The 17,254-nt window shown below is 42.9% G+C and overlaps 1 protein-coding gene across 1 annotated transcript; it reads right to left on the bottom strand.

Annotated features, from left to right (window-relative positions):
* Nucleotides 1-9,043: 9,043 nt before the first annotated feature.
* On the bottom strand, nt 9,044-11,317 carry LOC111024970 (uncharacterized). Its single transcript, XM_022302798.1, has 5 exons — nt 10,832-11,317; nt 10,430-10,573; nt 10,008-10,265; nt 9,808-9,900; nt 9,044-9,712 (listed from the first exon to the last, which is right to left on the bottom strand). Exons 1-5 carry the CDS (start codon nt 11,315-11,317, stop codon nt 9,044-9,046), a joined length of 1,650 nt encoding a protein of 549 aa, XP_022158490.1.
* Between the last annotated feature and the right edge of the window lie 5,937 nt (nt 11,318-17,254).

Raw genomic sequence — 17,254 nt, 5'->3', positions numbered from 1 at the left:
CTTTTACATTCAGTTTTTACATTCAGTTTTTATTGTCATAGTTAATCTGTCATTTCATGCCTTCAGTTTTATTTCATGCTTGTCTTTATTGTTTTCTTTTGTTCTAGGCTAGATTGTTAGTTTCGGGGGTAATATTCCCTCCCTCTTACTATGATCGACTGCTTTCAACCTATCAATGGAAGCTTCATTGACTACCCTCTTATCCTTAAACACTCGATTTGCTTCTTTTACCTTTAGTCCAGAGAGGATACACAGCTCCGTGATCAGATTCGGGAAAAACAAATTTTTGTGCTTCCTTTTCTCCACAATAATCTGGCCTACGTTTATGCTAAGGCCTTCCATTATGCAGAACAGCAGTAGAACTCTTTCCTTGGTGATGGATGCATCGTGCGTAGTTGGCATGAGTTTGCTCTTGAGAAGGTGGTGCCATACGTTTGCTTCCGGCTTTAGGTATGCAGGAAGGAAGGTTCAAGCTCCCCTTGTTGGCAGCTGTCATCGAGCTCCATCTACTCCTATGCAATTTAGGCCTTTATTGAGCTGCTCCTCAGATGGAGCAACCAACATTTTATTAAAGGTATCATGGGAGTAATTAGGCAGACTATATACCTCATTGATGGCTTTGGCATTCCAACAAACATTCTTACCCTTTACCATTACTCCAGAAGGATCATGAGGGTTGAGGTTGGAATAGAGTTCTTGTACAATCTGGATGACTGCAGGCTTGAGCTTGGCACAGAAAGACTGCCACTTGTGTTTGTTGACAGCACTGACAACAAACTTTGGCATTGGCGACTCAGATGGGAAGCCCCTCTCGCCCAGCAGGTTTCTCTCCTTCAATTCCTTAAATCGTTCGAATGCTGCAGCATCAACGAACCTTTCCTACTCTGGCTCTCATGCAGCAACCTTTTCTTTTCCTTTCCTTTTCGCTGGGGAATCTTCTTTATGCTTCTCCTTTGCTGCTTCGCCCTTTGCTTTCTTTTTCTTGCCAGCTGTCTGCTTGGGCGATGTCTTTCTTTTTCTCGGCGATTTTCTTGTAGCAGCTGAGATTGCTTTCTCTTCTTCTTTGTCACTCTGGACTTTGTCTTCTTCTTCCTTTACAACCTTGGCTCCACTAGATTCACCCTTGTTGAAACCCCATTCTCTGAAACCCATAAGGTCTCTCTCATTTTCTGATAGAGTCCAAACAAAATCTTCCACTACCTGCACTGTTTCAGGGGAGAAGGCTGGAACTTCATCTTCGTTTCTTTCTTCAGGCTGGACTTCTTCGTTATCCACTGGTCTCTCTTCTTTTGCGATTTCTTCATCTGGCGAAACTCTATTCCCCTCTTCAGTGGGCTTTGGCAGAGGCTTCGCCTTGGTAGGCTTTCGCCCTCTTTTCGTCGACTTTTTCTCCTTTTGGGGAGAAGGAACTTCCTCACGCTGCAACTGTTCTTCGGGGTGCTGCTCTGGCGGAGGTGGAGACTTTTCAGGGGCTTTCTCTGGTGATTTTTCAGGTGATGGCGATGAGGTAAGGCTTGGGGGAGGTACTACCTTCTTACCTTTCATTGGTCTTGTCTTTACTCTAGGCATGGCGACATAATGATGTTGTAGGAATGGCACTGCTGGAGGGGAACAAGAGCTTTAGTGGGGTTAGGGCAGAAGAGCGACTTAGAAAGATGATGCAGAGATATGGTCTTTAGGGTTTCGAGATAGGGATAAAAAAATTATACTTAACGTCTCTCTCTTGAATAAGCCTGACACGATATCCTTTCATAATTGGCTTGCTTCTTTTCAACTTTCCCATTTAACCACGTTCGTCCTTATCAGTTTTTTTTTTTATTTCAAAAAGTCTCCCCCTTTTGTCTTTCTAAAAAGGAATTAATAAATAAATCAGATATAAAGAAGGATGTGGCTGGGGCAATTTCGACACTTTCTGGCTCTCTGTTATTCTCTGACAGCTTGTCTCCCGAAAGGCTAAACTGATTTTCTCTCTCTTCTAACGGCTATTCTCTCTTCATAATTAAACTTCGGTACTTCGACAGTTGCAAACCATGCTCTAGCACTACCAGAGTTGCCCTCATCACTACTGATCACTTCAATTCCTGAACTTCTCTTTTTCTTACACTACTGCCTCACAATTTGGTTTCCCTGCTCAAAATAAACAAAAAAAAAAACTTCAAACTACACTTAACAGAATTCATAAAAACAAATAAAGTTCAAATTCAACTCGCTACTAAATAAGGGGAAATAAGAGAATAGCTAGTTAAGAATTCTTCCCCTTTTATTCCCTTTTTCTCTTTCTTCAGGTTGACTTGAGTTGATGAGACTCCACCTGTCTCACCAACTCTCCTCTCCAGTAATGCTTCAATCTTTGCCCATTCACAGTGAACTCCTTTTCAGTATTGTCCTCTCTAATGGTTATAGCCCCATGGGGATATACATGCACCACCGTAAAAGGGCTTGACCACCTTGATTTCAGTTTTCCTGGAAACAGCTTGAGCCTTAAGTTAAATAGTAAAACTCCTTGTCCTAATTTGAATACTCGTTGTTTTATCTTCCTGTCGTGCCACACTTTGGTCTTTTCCTTGTATATCTTTGTATTTTCATAGGCCTCTCTTCTGAATTCATTCCAGAAGTTGGAATTTTCTCATTTCTCTTGTTGCTAATAGATTCATGTTTAGCTACTTGACTGCTCAGAATGCTCGTTGTTCTAATTCTAATGGTAAGTGACAAGCTTTTCCAAAGACTAGCTTATATGGAGAGGTTCCTATTGGGGTCTTGTAAGCTGTCCTATAGGCCCACAGTGCGTCATCTAGTTTAAAAGACCAATCTCTTCTGCTGGTATTCACCATTTTCTCTAGTATGCCTTTGATTTCTTTGTTTGACACTTCTACTTGTCCATTTGTCCGAGGATGATATGCTGTGGATACCTTGTGCTTAATGTTATATCTTACAAACAGGCCCGCCATGACCCTATTAACAAAATGGGTGCCTTCATCTCTGACAAGAGCTTTAGGGGTTTCAAATTTGGTGAAGATATTTTTGTGGAGAAACATTAAGACAGTTTTTGAATCACAATTTATACATGTTAGAGCTTACTTAGATACGTAGTCCACTTCTAGAAGGATATAGAGGTCGTTACCGTTTAATGGTGGGCAAGGTCCCATGAAGTTGAAGGGATGTGAATCCCGGAGCGGAAACAGATTTTCATTGCTGATTTTCGGGATACAAAATCGAATTTTAAGGAAGAAAAATACAGGGGAGAAAACACACCTTTGAAGAACGTTTCTTCAGTAAGTTCCCCTCAAACACCACCACCGGATCTTCCTCGCTATCCTCTTGGGTCTCGGGATCGTGCTTGTGGTAGCACCTTGATAGAAGAGAGGGAGAGATTGAGAGAATTTTGAGAGAAGAGGTGGGAGTTTTCTTTTCTGTGTTTTGTTCTGTAACCTCTTCTTCTCTTCTCCAACACCGTTGAAGAAGAAGAAGAGGGATGACGTGGGGTAACTTTCCACGTCACAAAACCTCTCACTCCCCTGCAATTTTGCAGGGGAGTTAATATTAATAATAATATTAATATTAATATTAATATTAATATTAATATATGTAATATATAATAATAATTAAAAATATATATATAATAATTAATATATATATATATAATTAATTAATCAAATTAATTAATATAATTAATTATTAATCCAATTAATAATTAATAAATATATATATACATAAATAATTAACACTTAATTATTTATTATAAAATTAGAATGATATTTTAAAACATTTCTCTCGTATAACCTATAGTTTTAATGTACATCTTATGCACATTATTTTTAACCTATAGTTTTAATATGAATCTTATTCATATTAATTCTATTTGAATCTCATTCAAATAATTTCTCTCATAATATATAGTTTTAATTTACAATTAACTATATATTATAATGTATCAATATACGTATAATCCCTTAAGTAATTTGAACAATTCAAATTCTTCCAAAAACTTGATCCTCGTTTTACCCGTTATGAGCTAGCAAGGGGACCTAATGAACCTACAATTCCGAAGCTCCAACGATGCAAGATTAATCGGTCAAACTCATTGACCGAGTTAATTTAGATTAGTTAACTACGGGTCATTCCACTAAAGACCCGCAGTTACACACTTCTCACTACAGAATGTTTTCGTGTCCATGGATATACGACCATTAATGACGAGTCAATCCTTCACGAGTGTTCGTAACTCAAGTTGGGTCAAATTACCATTTTACCCCTGAGTTACATCTTACTCCTTAAGCACCACTACTCCTCTAATGAAAAACCCGGTTATGGTCCAACCAATAACCGGAAGTCCCTCTCGGCCAATGAGAGGGTGGGGCCCCTTGTTCAAGTCCCGGAGTCAGCATTTTTAAGGGAACGCTCATCTACTCCCCTAAAGTCGGGGAGGAGTGAATTCCATCTTGTGAAGTTATTTTCCCAGCTCCTCACTCGGTCTCGTCCCCAAAATGGTAGGAATTTTGAGTCGTCGACTCGGGCCACTCTCACCCATACAGATCAGAAGACGAGCCCTCACGGGCAGGAGTCCATAACTCACTCAATATTGAGAATGAGTTGCCTGGTCATCTTAAGAAATAGCAACCTATTAGTTAACGGTGTTACATCTAAAGATTACCTATTTCGTGGTCCGGTCTTATACAAACTCATTGTATAGGATACCCCTGAAGGGATGTGAATCCCGGAGCGGAAACAGATTTTCGTTGCTGATTTTCGGGATACAAAATCGAGTTTTAAAGAAGAAAATACAGGGGAAATTCCATACCTTTGAAGAACGTTTCTTCAGTGAATTCCCCTCGAACACCACCACCGGATCTTCCTCGCTATCCTCTTGGGTCTCGGGATCGTACTTGTGGTAGCACCTTGATCGAAGAGAGGGAGAAATTGAGAGAATTTTGTGAGAAATCGTTGGGAGATCCTATTCTTTTCTGTTCTGTAAAACCTTTGTTTCACCTTCTCCAACAGTTAGAGAAGAAGAAGAAAGGTGACGTCGGGTAACTCCCCACGTCACAACACCTCCCACTCCCCTGCAATTTTGCAGGGGAGTTAATATTAATAATAATATTAATATATATATATAATATATAATAATAATTAAAATATATATAATAATTAATATATATATAATTAATTAATCAAATTAATTAATATAATTAATTATTAATCCAATTAATAATTAATAAATATATATATACATAAATAATTACCCGTTATGAGCTAGCAAGGGGACCTAATGAACCTACAGTTCCGAAGCTCCAATGATGCAAGATTAATCGGTCAAACTCATTGACCGAGTTAATCTAGATTTGTTAACTACGGGTCATTCCACTAAAGACCCGCAGTTGCACTCTTCTCACTGCAGAATGTTTTCGTGTCCATGGATATACGACCATTAATGACGAGTCAATCCTTCACGAGTGTTCGTAACTCAAGTTGGGTCAAATTACCATTTTATCCCTGAGTTACATATTACTCCTTAAGCACCACTGCTCCTCTAATGAAAAACCCGGTTATGGTCCAACCAATAACCGGAAGTCCTTCTCGGCCAATGACAGGGTGGGGCCCCTTGTTCAAGTCCCAGAGTCAGCATTTAAGGGAACACTCATCCACTCCCCTAAAGTCGGGGAGGAGCGAATTCCATCTTATGAAGTTATGTTCCCAGCTCCCCACTCGGTCTCGTCCCCAAAATGATAGAAATGTTGAGTCGGTGACCGGGCCACTCTCACCCATACAAATCAAAGAACGAGCCCTCACGGGCAGGAGTCCATAACTCACTCAGGATTGAGAATGAGTTGTCTGGTCATCCTAAGAAATGGCAATCTATTAGTTAACGGTGTTACATTTAAAGATTGTTTATTTCGCGGTCCGGTCTTATACAAACTCATTGTTTAGGATACCCCCACTCGCATGTCTCCACACGAACGACCTGGATCGAGTCGTCTGTAACCTTTACAGAGCGGGCCGTATCCATAGTGTTGCCAGGATAAGGTACCCAGCCTTATCCATATACTATAGACCCTTTAGGTTATTCACGGGACATTATCCATTCATATATCAGGGGTATATCAAATATATACCCCGTATATCAACTATATACCCAGTATATATATTGTCCCGATTACATCAAAAATAACCTTGGATGTTTAGTTTATTGGATTTTGGACAATGCAAAGCTATGATTCAACAACAAATTTATTAAATAAAACTTTATTAAATAGACATTTGTTTTTACAAAATACAAACTACGAGTTTAGGGCAACACACCTAACAACCCCCACTCGCATGTCTCCACACGAACGACCTGGATCGAGTTGTCTGTAACCTTTACAGAGTGGGCCGTATCCATAGTGTTGTTAGGATAAGGTATTCAACCTTATCCATATACTATAGACCCTTTAGGTTATTCACGGGACATTATCCATTCATATATCAAGGGTATATCAAATATATATCCCGTATATCAACTATATACCCAGTATATATATGTCCCGATTACATCATAAATAACCTTGGATGTTTAGTTTAATGGATTTTGGACAATGCAAAGCTATGATTCAACAACAAATTTATTGAATAAAACTTTATTAAATAGACATGTGTTTTTACAAAATACAAACTACGAGTTTAGGGCAACACACCCAACAGAAGTCTATCCCCCAGACATCAAAAAGTTCTACTTCCAAGATAAAGTTCAAGGGCATCTCAGACCTATTGGAAATGTTCCCCACTCTTTGACATTTATCGCAGCTTTTTGCATATGAGTATGCATCTTGGAAGATTGGCAGCTAGTAATACCCGCTTTGAAAGATCTTTGAAGCTGTTTTTTGTATCCTAAGATGGCCACCATAAGGAGCAGAATGGCAATGCTCCAACACTGTCAATGCTTCAGTGTTGTCCACACATCTACGCATAATTTGATCCTTGCACAACTTATACAAATAAGGTTCATCCCAGTAATAAAATCTACTGTCATTGAGGAACCTCTTTAACTGTTGCTTCTTCATTTCTGATGGTAAGATGTCACTAGCTATATAGTTGGCCATATCTGCAAACCATGGTTCGAGATCCCTTTTCTTCTCTATCACAGCTAGCAATTGTTCATCAGGGAATGTGTCTTGTATGATATCATGTCCTTCCACGAGTCCTTCAAATTCCACTTTGGATAAATGATCAGCTACCTGATTCTTTGACCCTTTCTTATCTCTGATTTCTAGGTCAAACTCTTACAGCAGTAGCACCCATCTTATCAGCCTTGGCTTGGCATCCTTCTTTGCTAGCAAATACTTGATGGCTGCATGGTCTCTGTACACAATCACCTTTGTTCCAATCAGATAGGCTATGAATTTATCAAAAGCAAACACCATTGCTAGAAGCTCCTTCTCGGTGGTGGTGTAATTGAGCTGAGCCTCCACTAACGTCTTGCTAGCATAGTAGATAAGATGAATAAGCTTGCCCTTCCTCTGTCCCAGCATAACACCCACTGCGTAGTCACTGGCGTCGCACATGACTTCAAATGGCTTACTCCAATCCGATCAGTCATTATGGGAGTCTGGATAAAACCTTCCTTTAAGGTTGTGAAAGCCTGCAAACAATCAGAAGAAAAGTAAAAAATTCTTTCATTTTCCAACAGAGTGCATAAGGGTTTAGAAATCTTTTAGAAATCCTTGATGAATCTTCTGTAAAACCCTGCATGCCTAAGAAAACATCGATTTCCCTTGATTGATGTAGGTGGTGGCAACTTCTCTATTACTTCAATCTTGGCTCTGTCCACTTCTATTCCCTTCTTGGATACTTTGTGGCCCAACACTATCCTTTCCTTCACCGTAAAGTGACATTTCTCCCAGTTGAGAACCAAATTAGTCTCCTCTTATCTCTTCAACACCTGCTCCAAATTGCTTAGACATTCATTGAAGTCCTTTCCAAAGACTGAAAAATCATCCATGAAGACCTCAACCACAGTTTCTATTAAGTCTGAGAAAATTGCCATCATACACCTCTGTAACGTTGCTGGAGCATTGCACAATCAAAAGGACATTCTTCTAAATGCAAATGTACCATATGGGCAGGTGAAAATGGTCTTTTGCTGGTCTTGAGGGGCTATGGTAATTTGGTTGTAACCACTATACCCATCCAAGAAACAATAATACTCTTGCTCAGCCAAGCGATCTAACATTTGATCAATGAATGGTAGTGGGAAATGGTTCTTCTTGGTTGCGTTATTCAATTTCTTGTAATCCATACAAATTCACCAACATGTTACTGTTCTTGTAGGAATCAACTCGTTGTTGTCGTTTTGGCACCACTATAATTCCTCCTTTTTTGGGCACACATTGGACTAGGTTCACCCAATCACTGTCTACTATAGGGTAAATTATCCCAGCATCAAGCCACTTGATGATTTCTTTCTTGACTACTTCCTTCATGGTAGGATTAAGTCTTCTGTAGTGTTCAATTGAGTTTTTACAACTCTCTTCTAAATTGATTTTTGCATACAGTAGCTTGGGTTAATCCCTTTGATGTCTGCTATTGACCAACCAATGTCCCTCTTATGATTCTTCAACATTGCTAGAAGTCGAGATTCTTTTTCTTCAGCCAAGTCAACTACAATAATGATTGGCAGTGTCTCAGCTTCTCCCAAATAAGCATACTTCAGGTGAGTTGGTAGAATTTTCAATTCCAACTTAGGAGCTTTTTCCACATAAGGTTGTAGCGGTGTTTGCTCTCTATCTTTTAATTCTAGTCATTCAAATGCCCTATTGAACACTATCTCCTCTTGTGTTCCTCTTTCACTAGTTTTGATCAACTTTGCTTCCTTCTTCTTTGCTTCAAAGATTATGCGTAGCTCCTCTTCCAGCTGGTCTAGTAGCTCCTCAGTTTGCATCTCCTGCGTAAGTAAATAATCTACTATCCTTAACAGAGAACATTCTTCCACATCGGCTGGGAACTTAATAGCATTAAAAACAGAAAATGTCACCTGTTGGTCATTTACTCTCATCGTTAATTCCTCATTTTACACATCTATTAAAGCTCTGCCAGTGCAAAGGAAAGGCCTTCCTAAGATGATTGGAATTTCTTTGTCAGCTTCGTAGTCCAATATGATAAAGTCACCTGGGAAGATAAATTTGTCCACCTGCACTAAAACATCTTCTATCTTACCCTCTGGATGTGTGATTGACCTATCAGCCAACTGTAGGGTTATCGTGGTGGGTCGCGCCTTCCCAATTATTAACTTCTTAGACAATGATAAGGGCATCAAGTTTATGCTTGCAGCCAAATCACATAGAGCATTTCCCACATTTTTGCCTTCTATTGACACAGGGATAGCGAAACTCCCTAGATCTCCCACTTTTTTAGAAGGCTTACCTGTTAAGATGGCATTGCATTCCTTTGTTAAAGCCACTATTTCAAATTCCCTTAGCCTTCTCTTCTTGGCCAGAATATCCTTGAGGAATTTAACATAATTAGGCATCTGTTCAAGTGCTTCTACTAGAGGTATATTGATATGAAGTTGTTTCAGCACCTCTAAAAAACGATCAAATTGTAAATCTTGAGTTTTCTTCTGGAGCCTCTGAGGGTATAGAGGTGGTGATCTGTATTCCACAGGCACTTTTACCTTTTTATGCACTTGAGTCTCTATAGATACCTCTTTCGCTGGTTCTGCTTCTGCAGCTCTTTTTCTCTGTTTATCTCAGGTTCAGGTTGCCTTTCTATCTCCTAGTGCACTGTTGGTCCTTAATGTAGTTCATGCTTCTGCGATGCTACAGTACGGTTAACTTTATCTTCATCTATTGGCATATTCTCTGCAGTATCCTCTTCTATATTTTCTAACTGCGGTTCTGCATGATGTTCCATTTTGTCTGTTTGCACCTGCACAGGATATGGTGGTGGTAGTGCTTTCCCACACTGTAGGGTCAAGGCCTAACACTGTTCCTTCCCTTCCCTTTTTGGATTTTTAGTGTGACTCGGTAAAGTACCCTGGGTCTGTTCTTTAACTTGTTTGCCATTTGTCCCAGTTGAACTTCCAAGTTTCTAAACACAGCAGCTTGGCTTTGAATCAGTGCATCATTTCTGGTCATGTATTCTCTCATCATAGTTTCCATGGAATTGGAAGAATTGGCTGCTGGCCTTGTTCCTTGTTGCTGGTTCGGCATCAGTAGTCCTGGTTGCTGGGCAACTTTTTGCTGATATTGGGAAGTGTTCTGGTTCACCGGTTCCCTTAGTTTCCTCCCCAACTAAAATTGGGGTGTTGTCTCCATCTTGGGTTATAGGTGTTTGAGTAAGGATTGTTTCTGTTTGGGTTTCCTAGATAGAAGACAGAGGCTGGATTTCTTGAGCAAGAGTCATAATGGTGCTCACCCTCACAGTAAGAGCAAGAGATGGCCATCACTTTACTTACTCCAGGGCTATTCGATGATGTTGTGGCGGTGTTCATGTTCTTTACCATGTTGGTTAGGTTGGCGATTTGATCATTCAGTGCAGCCATTGCCTCATTATCATTAGCCTCATGATTGTTCCTCTCATTTACTGCTTTAGAATCTGACTAGTGGTAGTTATTAGCATAAATCCTCTCCAATATGTCAACTGCCTCTACATACGACTTAGATAACATGCTCCATTAGCAGATGCATCAACTATTAGTCGTGGTGCTTCATTCAGCCCATTGTAGAAGGTCTCTATTTGGATACACGTTGGAAAACCGTGGTGGGGACATCTCCTTAAAAGTTCCTTAAACCTTTCTCACGATTTGCTCACAGATTCACCATGCCTCTGCTGGAAATAATTAATGTCTCCTTGATACTTGGCATTCTTGCTTGGGGGAAAATATTTCATTAAAAAACTTCTCAGCAAGATCATTCCAAGATGTAATGGACTCAGCTGGCATAGAGTTCAACCAGTCTCTTGTCTTGTCGCTCAGCAAATATGGAAACAATTTCAAACGCAATGCTTCCTTAGAGACTTCTTGCATATTGAATGAGTCACTTACTTCCAGAAAATACCTCAAGTGCAGATGAGGGTCCTCAGATGGATTTCCAAAAAATTGCCCCACTGTTTGAAGCATCTGGAACATAATCGATTTTAATTCAAACCTCTCAGCTTCTATCGCTGGACCTGCTATAACTGGATGAAAACCATGAATTGCAGGTGCAGCATAGGCTCTGATAACCCTTTCTCCGTCATCTACCAACAGAATGACGTTAAGAGGGGGAGCAGCTGCTAGTACAACTACTTCTCCCTCGTTAATTCCTTCAACTACAGGGTTGGGGAGCCTTGGTAATTGATCCATTGGGTTAGCTTCCACTTGCTGTCTACGTTGCTCTCTTCTTCTCCCATGAAATGTACGTTCAATCTCGTTGTCAAGCAGATATTCTAGCCCTTGCAAATAATGCACTCACCTTCAAAATCCACCCAATAGTAATTAAAAGAAATTCTTCTAGCACAAACTTTCTCAAGCAAAAATATAAAGTGTACATTGTAAACAATTCCTCGGCAACGGCGCCAAAAACTTGTTGAACGATATCGTGTCCCTTATGTGCAAGTGTACACGTCCTTGTAGCAAGTAATAAAAAGTTCGATTCCACAAGGAATGCTCACTAAACACTTTAATAAAAGCTCAAGAAAGCTAAAACATAAACGCAAAATGTTGGGTAGTAAATACAACACGGGTAATATAGAAAATAACAGCTGCAATGCACAGTGAATATTATAACCTTGCACCTAAATTAAATTTAAGTAGATTTTTAACAAAAACAGTAAACAATGGAAATGGTTAACTAATTTTTCTTTAACGGGGTAAGGGGGAAATTTGAATGTGACTTTTTCTGGGCTGCTGAAACAATGCTATAGCATTAACAATGTGAATACTAACCAAACAGACATGGAGCCTTTCCAGGCATCCCAAATTTCCTGCTATTAGGGTTTTTAGACAAACTTAACAGCATTTAGAAGCAATTTATAGCTATGCTAGATGAGCCATATTCCTAAGTACTCACTCTCTAGCGCGAGTAGATTCTAGCATAAATTGAAGTTTAACACTCCCTATTATAGTTTTCCAAGAGCTAACAAGGAGATATTACAACGATGGTGATCAAGCATGCTGAAAATAACTTTAAACACAACTTCAACTCAATACTCATTCATCATTAACACTAAAAGCACAGTATACAGCCCAAGAGAAGAGTTCATAACATTTCCCCCTTTCAAGTGGCTTAGCTATACATAGTCATAGGGAAAGCAAAAAGACAACAAGAAGAACTACAATGGGAAATAGACGCAAGAGTGAAAAGAAGGAGCTGAAAGTTCAGCTCATTGCGTACTTCTCTCTCTCTTCTGCTTCAGCAACTGCTTCGGATCTCCACTCTTCCTCCTGTCTTCTTCGAACTGAAAGTTGGGAGGTTTTCTTGAAGTGAGGGTTGATTGATGTAAAAAGTGTGTGGAGATTTCCTTTGATGTTGGCTTTTATACCCCCATTTGTTTTTAGGGCATCAAACAACATCTGTCGCCTCATCTCTCACTTCCAGGTGATTTCTTCATTTACTGTGGTAACTCCCAGATTAAAGCTTTGTCGATGTAACTATCAACCTGCTGCTTTATGCTCTTTTCTGATTCCAATGCTGTACCATAGTTGATGCTGCAACAAAGTGCACAAAATTAGAACTTATAACAAAATTCGCAAGGTTAAGATCTATGTGAGTTTCTCGCCCCAATAACTATGTTTTGAAGAGTTCTCATACAGTAAGCTTGAGAACGTCCCCCCTACCCCCCCCCCCCGAAGGTAGGGGTTTAGTTCATAACGTGTTTATGCAAGGATATGCACAACAGTGTATTTCAGATTGCAGCTCGAACTCGGCCTCCGGACCGATCTGAATACTTAGGCGGACCTGCACAAAAAGGGTGAGCACTCCGACGATCAAGTCAGTATAGGTCGGATTCCCAGTTTATTTCGAGGTCAGAAACCATCGTACCTGATCGTGGAGTGAGGTCCTCTACTTATGGGTGGTAGTCTCGCTAATCTCGCGACGGTTACACCCGGTAATCTCGGGACCGTCGGTTAGACCCGGTAATCTCGGGATCGACGGTTACACCCGATAATCACGCCGCTGACAGTAGCTCACATCGGCCCCTACCGAGCTTCCCGGTAGGTCAGACCTCGGCCAGGTTCACCTCGGCCCTCATACTTAGCATCTGTCAACGCTAGTGGCGGTGATCTCGGCGGTCGGAGCTGGGCATGACTCATGAGTCATCTTGGAGCACCAATAGGGGTCTTCCACGTGTCCAGGGTATTCTCTTCCCCAAACATTGGCCCCCTCTCTGTCTGGTCCGATCTCGACCTGGCAGAGAAGTTCATTCGACTTGCTTTGGACGCGTGGCGACTTCCTATTCGTGGGAAAATATAGTCGTTGCGGTAGATTTATCGTCGGAATATTCAAATATTCCGACGTTTCGGATCTTAGGGAGGATCCTAGCCGCTCGTTGATGACACGTGTACGGTGGGAAAATTTTTCCGACCAGCTATAAATACCCCCAATCCCTCAGGTCATACCTTACGTTCCCTGAATTCTTGGAGTTCGATCTGGAGGTAGCTCGAACCCTTGGTAGGTCGGTCTCTTCCCTCACTTTCTCTTTCGAACGTAGTTGCCATGTCGTCCTCTTTTAGCAGCAACTTAGGATCCGATGAGGATTTGGCTCGTAGGTTAGAGTCCGAGCTCGAGGAGATAGAAAACTTTAGGTTCTCCGATGACGGGGAGGATAGTGATGCCTCCACCTCGGGTCAGGGTTTGGAATACCCTTCTAGGCTACCTGAGCACTACCTCGGATCCCTTCGTAGGGGGTTCGCTATCCCTGAGAACATCCTTCTTAGGATTCCGGAGGAGGGGGAGAGAGCTGACAATCCTCCAGAGGGATGGGTCACTCTCTACTTCAAAATGTTTGAGTACGGCCTCAGACTTCCCCTTCACCCTTTCGTCCACGAGTTTCTTTTCCGAACAGGGCTGGCTCCGGCTCAAGTGGCCCCCAATGGGTGGGGTGTCATTTTCGCTTTGGCCATCCTTTTTTGGCTACGAGCTCGGGATAGTGAAGAGGCCGAGCTGTTGGACGTAGACCAGCTCCTCGCGTGCTTTGAAGCGAAAAGAATACCTAAGAAGCCTGGTCGGTTCTATATGTGCGCAAGGAAAGGCGCAGGCGGTATAGTTAAGGGGCCGACCTCCATCAAGGGATAGGTGAGGAAGTGGTTCTACGCTTCTGGGGAATGGCTTGCAAAGGACGAGTCAGGTCGTTCCTTCTTTGACGTTCCCACTAGGTTTGGGAACCTAGGTACGGAGTAGTTCTTACTTTTGGTGATAACTTTCTTTCTTGTTATTCAGGTCTGACTAAAATTTTGTCTTTGTGCAGTTTCAATCCGACCAGTCCCCGAGCTTACGCAAGCCTCCTTCGACACGCTGAAATACTACAAGGAGCGTTTTCCGAGGGGTAGGAAGGTCGGAACCTTGGTGACCGACAAGCTGCTGCTTGAGTCCGGGCTGCTAGACTACAACCCCGCAGTTCGTCCCATTGAATCCTCAAGGCCGAACTCCGAACTTGGTATGCCGAGCTTGCTTCCCTCCTTTTTCCTCTAACCTTGTGCTGACCCCTGTTTTTATTTTGCAGCCATGGTTTGCGGATTTGCAAGCAACGTGAAGCGCAAGTCCAAGGGCCGAGCCCATGCTCTTGAGGCCGCCCAGAGTTCGAAACCTGCCACTCCCGCTGTGGTAGGGCCAGCCTCGGAAGATCCAACCCAGTGATCGAGCTGGAGTCTTCTGGGGGTCCCTCGAGGGAGAAGCGCCCCAGGGATCAGACCGAGGCGGTGGACGCCTTGCCTTCGGGCGAGGAGGTGAGGGAGGAAGTCCCTCTGAAGCGAAGGAGGAAGAAGAAGAAGACAACCTCCCCCTTGGAGGTTGGAGCTCGTGGGGTCTTGCCTGCTTCCTCCACCATGAAGGATGAGCTACTGAAGGCTCACTCTGAGGTGGAAACTTTGAAGGCCGAGGTGGAGACCAAGGCCGAGCTGCTGAAGAAGGAAGAGGACAGACGCAAGGCCCAGCTCCGAGCTGCCCATGCTATCACCAGGGGCTTGGAGAAGGAGAAGTTCCAACTCCTCAAGGAGAAGGACGGCATTTTCCAGGCGCTTGAAGCGAAGGAGGAGGAGCTGAAGCGTGCGACTGCCGAGCTGGAGACGGTGAAGGAGCGTTTCAGCAATGGAGCCCTATTGGAGGAATCGTTTAGGCAACATCCTGACTTCGATGGATTTGCCAAAGACTTCTCTGACGCGGGCTTCAAGTTTCTCATGAAGGGCATTGCTTCCGACATGCCTGACCTTCAGATCGATCTCGGTGGTCTGAAGAAGAAGTATGCTGAGCAGTGGGCGTCTGGGCCTAGTGGCACCCCTGGCCCCAAGCGTTGGTGGATAAGTACGTCAGAGATCTGGACTCTGACTACTCCGACCTCGAAGAGGATCAGGTCGGCACCACTCAAGAGGGCGCTCCTCAAGCAGGCGCTTAGGCGACCACCCTTCAAGAGGCTTTTCGCTGTCTTTCTTCTCTTCTCTTTTGTTTTTTGTTTGTAAGTGTCAGGGCAGAGCTGCAAGGTCTATAAGCCTTGGCTCTGCTCCCCATTCAATAAAGAAGCTCCCATTTGTTTTTACTTTGTTGTTGGCAACATCTTTCCTTTCTTTGCTTTTTCTTTGAACTGCAGCCAATGTCACCTCGCACCTCTTACTTTTGAGGTCGCGCCTTCAATTAAAATAATTTGAAAGTTCACCCTTAACTTAAAACGTTAAAAGGCTAAAATCCTAAGTCCGTAGCTGTTCTTCATATCGTACATCGTACCCTCAGGTTCAGAGGCTTGATCATTTTGAACTTTTCACATCGTCCCTTTACCTTGAAGGTTTGAATTTTAAGTTCATCAGTGGTTTTGGCATCGCACCTCGTACCCTTAGGTTTTGAAGGGTTGAATTTTAACCGACTGCTGGAATGTGATCGCGTGGGAGTCCGTGGCCCCCATTTAATTTCTGGTCGAGCTCGGAATCAGGAAATTAAATCATCACATTTATTCCGATCATAATTCTTGTGAAACAGTTTTTACAGATCCATTGAATACCCTTTTGGCATTTCAAGGATAATAACGCTTCAGGTGCTCCGCGTTCCACGGGTGCGCGAGGACGTCTCCGTTCAGATCGGCCAATACGTACGTCCCAGGTCGGATTATGCCCTTGACCTCAAACGGGCCCTCTCAGGTCGGATCAAGGGCACCCACATGGGTTTGGACCCTCCTTAAGACCAGATGTCCGACCTAAAAGGTCCGAGGTCGAACGCGGGCGTTGTAATGTCTGGCCATTCTGCCCTGATATCCGCCAGGCGTAGCTGGGTCATTGCTCTTCTTTCTTCCAACAAGTCGAGGTTGAGGAGCAGCTCTTCCGCATTTGCCGTAGGCTCGTAATGCTCTACTCTATCAGATGGCATGCCGATCTCAACCGGGACTACAGCTTCGGAGCCGAAGGCCAGGGAGAACAGGGTCTCACCCGTCGATTCCCTTTGGGTGGTCCGGTACGACCATAGAACCTCTGGTAGCTCCTCGGCCCACCTGCCTTTCTTGGAGTCCAGTCTAAGCTTGATGCCTCGCTTGATGATCTTGTTGACTGCCTCCACCTGCCCATTTGCTTACGGATGTGCGAGGGACGAGCTAAGGTGACTTATGTCAAGCTTGCTGCAAAAGTCTTTGAACTTGGCGTTGTCAAACTGCTTCCCATTGTCCGTCAAAATGGCCTGCGGTATACCAAAGCGACATATGATATTTGTCCATACGAAGGACGTGACTCTGGATTCCGTTATGTGGGAGAGCGTCTCGGCCTCGGCCCACTTTGTGAAGTAATCCACAGCAACCACAGCAAACTTGGTCTGGCCCTTGCCCAAAGGGAAAGGACCAATGATATCTACCCCCCACTGCGCGAATGGCCACGGGGCCGAGATGGGGGTGAGCAGCTCGGGAGGTTGGTGGAATATGGTTCCGTAGCGTTGGCAATTGTCGCAAGTTCTAACGAACTTCTTGGCGTACTGTCTGAGGGTCGGCCAATAGTATCCTTGTCGGATCACTTTGGCTGACAGCGACCGGGCGCCTCAGTGATTGCCGCACACCTTCGTGGATTTCTCTGAGGATGTACAGGCCCTCTTCAGGGGTTAGGCATCTCAATAAG

Source organism: Momordica charantia (genome assembly GCF_013281855.1).
Source record: "Momordica charantia cultivar OHB3-1 chromosome 6 unlocalized genomic scaffold, Mcharantia_2.0 BLBB01000006.1, whole genome shotgun sequence".
Lineage (NCBI taxonomy): Eukaryota > Viridiplantae > Streptophyta > Magnoliopsida > Cucurbitales > Cucurbitaceae > Momordica > Momordica charantia.
Note: the sequence above shows the minus strand (reverse complement) of the source record. Positions and strands in the feature narration are given on the sequence as shown.

What these genes read in the sequence shown, in the direction of transcription:
- LOC111024970 (XM_022302798.1), bottom strand. Translation starts at nt 11,317, where the DNA reads ATGGATCAATTACCAAGGCTCCCCAACCCTGTAGTTGAAGGAATTAAC. An exon ending in CATCATCGAATAGCCCTGGA is followed by an intron (nt 10,266 to 10,429) that starts GTAAGTAAAGTG and finishes CCCCAATTTTAG; the next exon opens with TTGGGGAGGAAACTAAGGGA. An exon ending in TGCCAATAGATGAAGATAAA is followed by an intron (nt 9,713 to 9,807) that starts GTTAACCGTACT and finishes TGAGATAAACAG; the next exon opens with AGAAAAAGAGCTGCAGAAGC.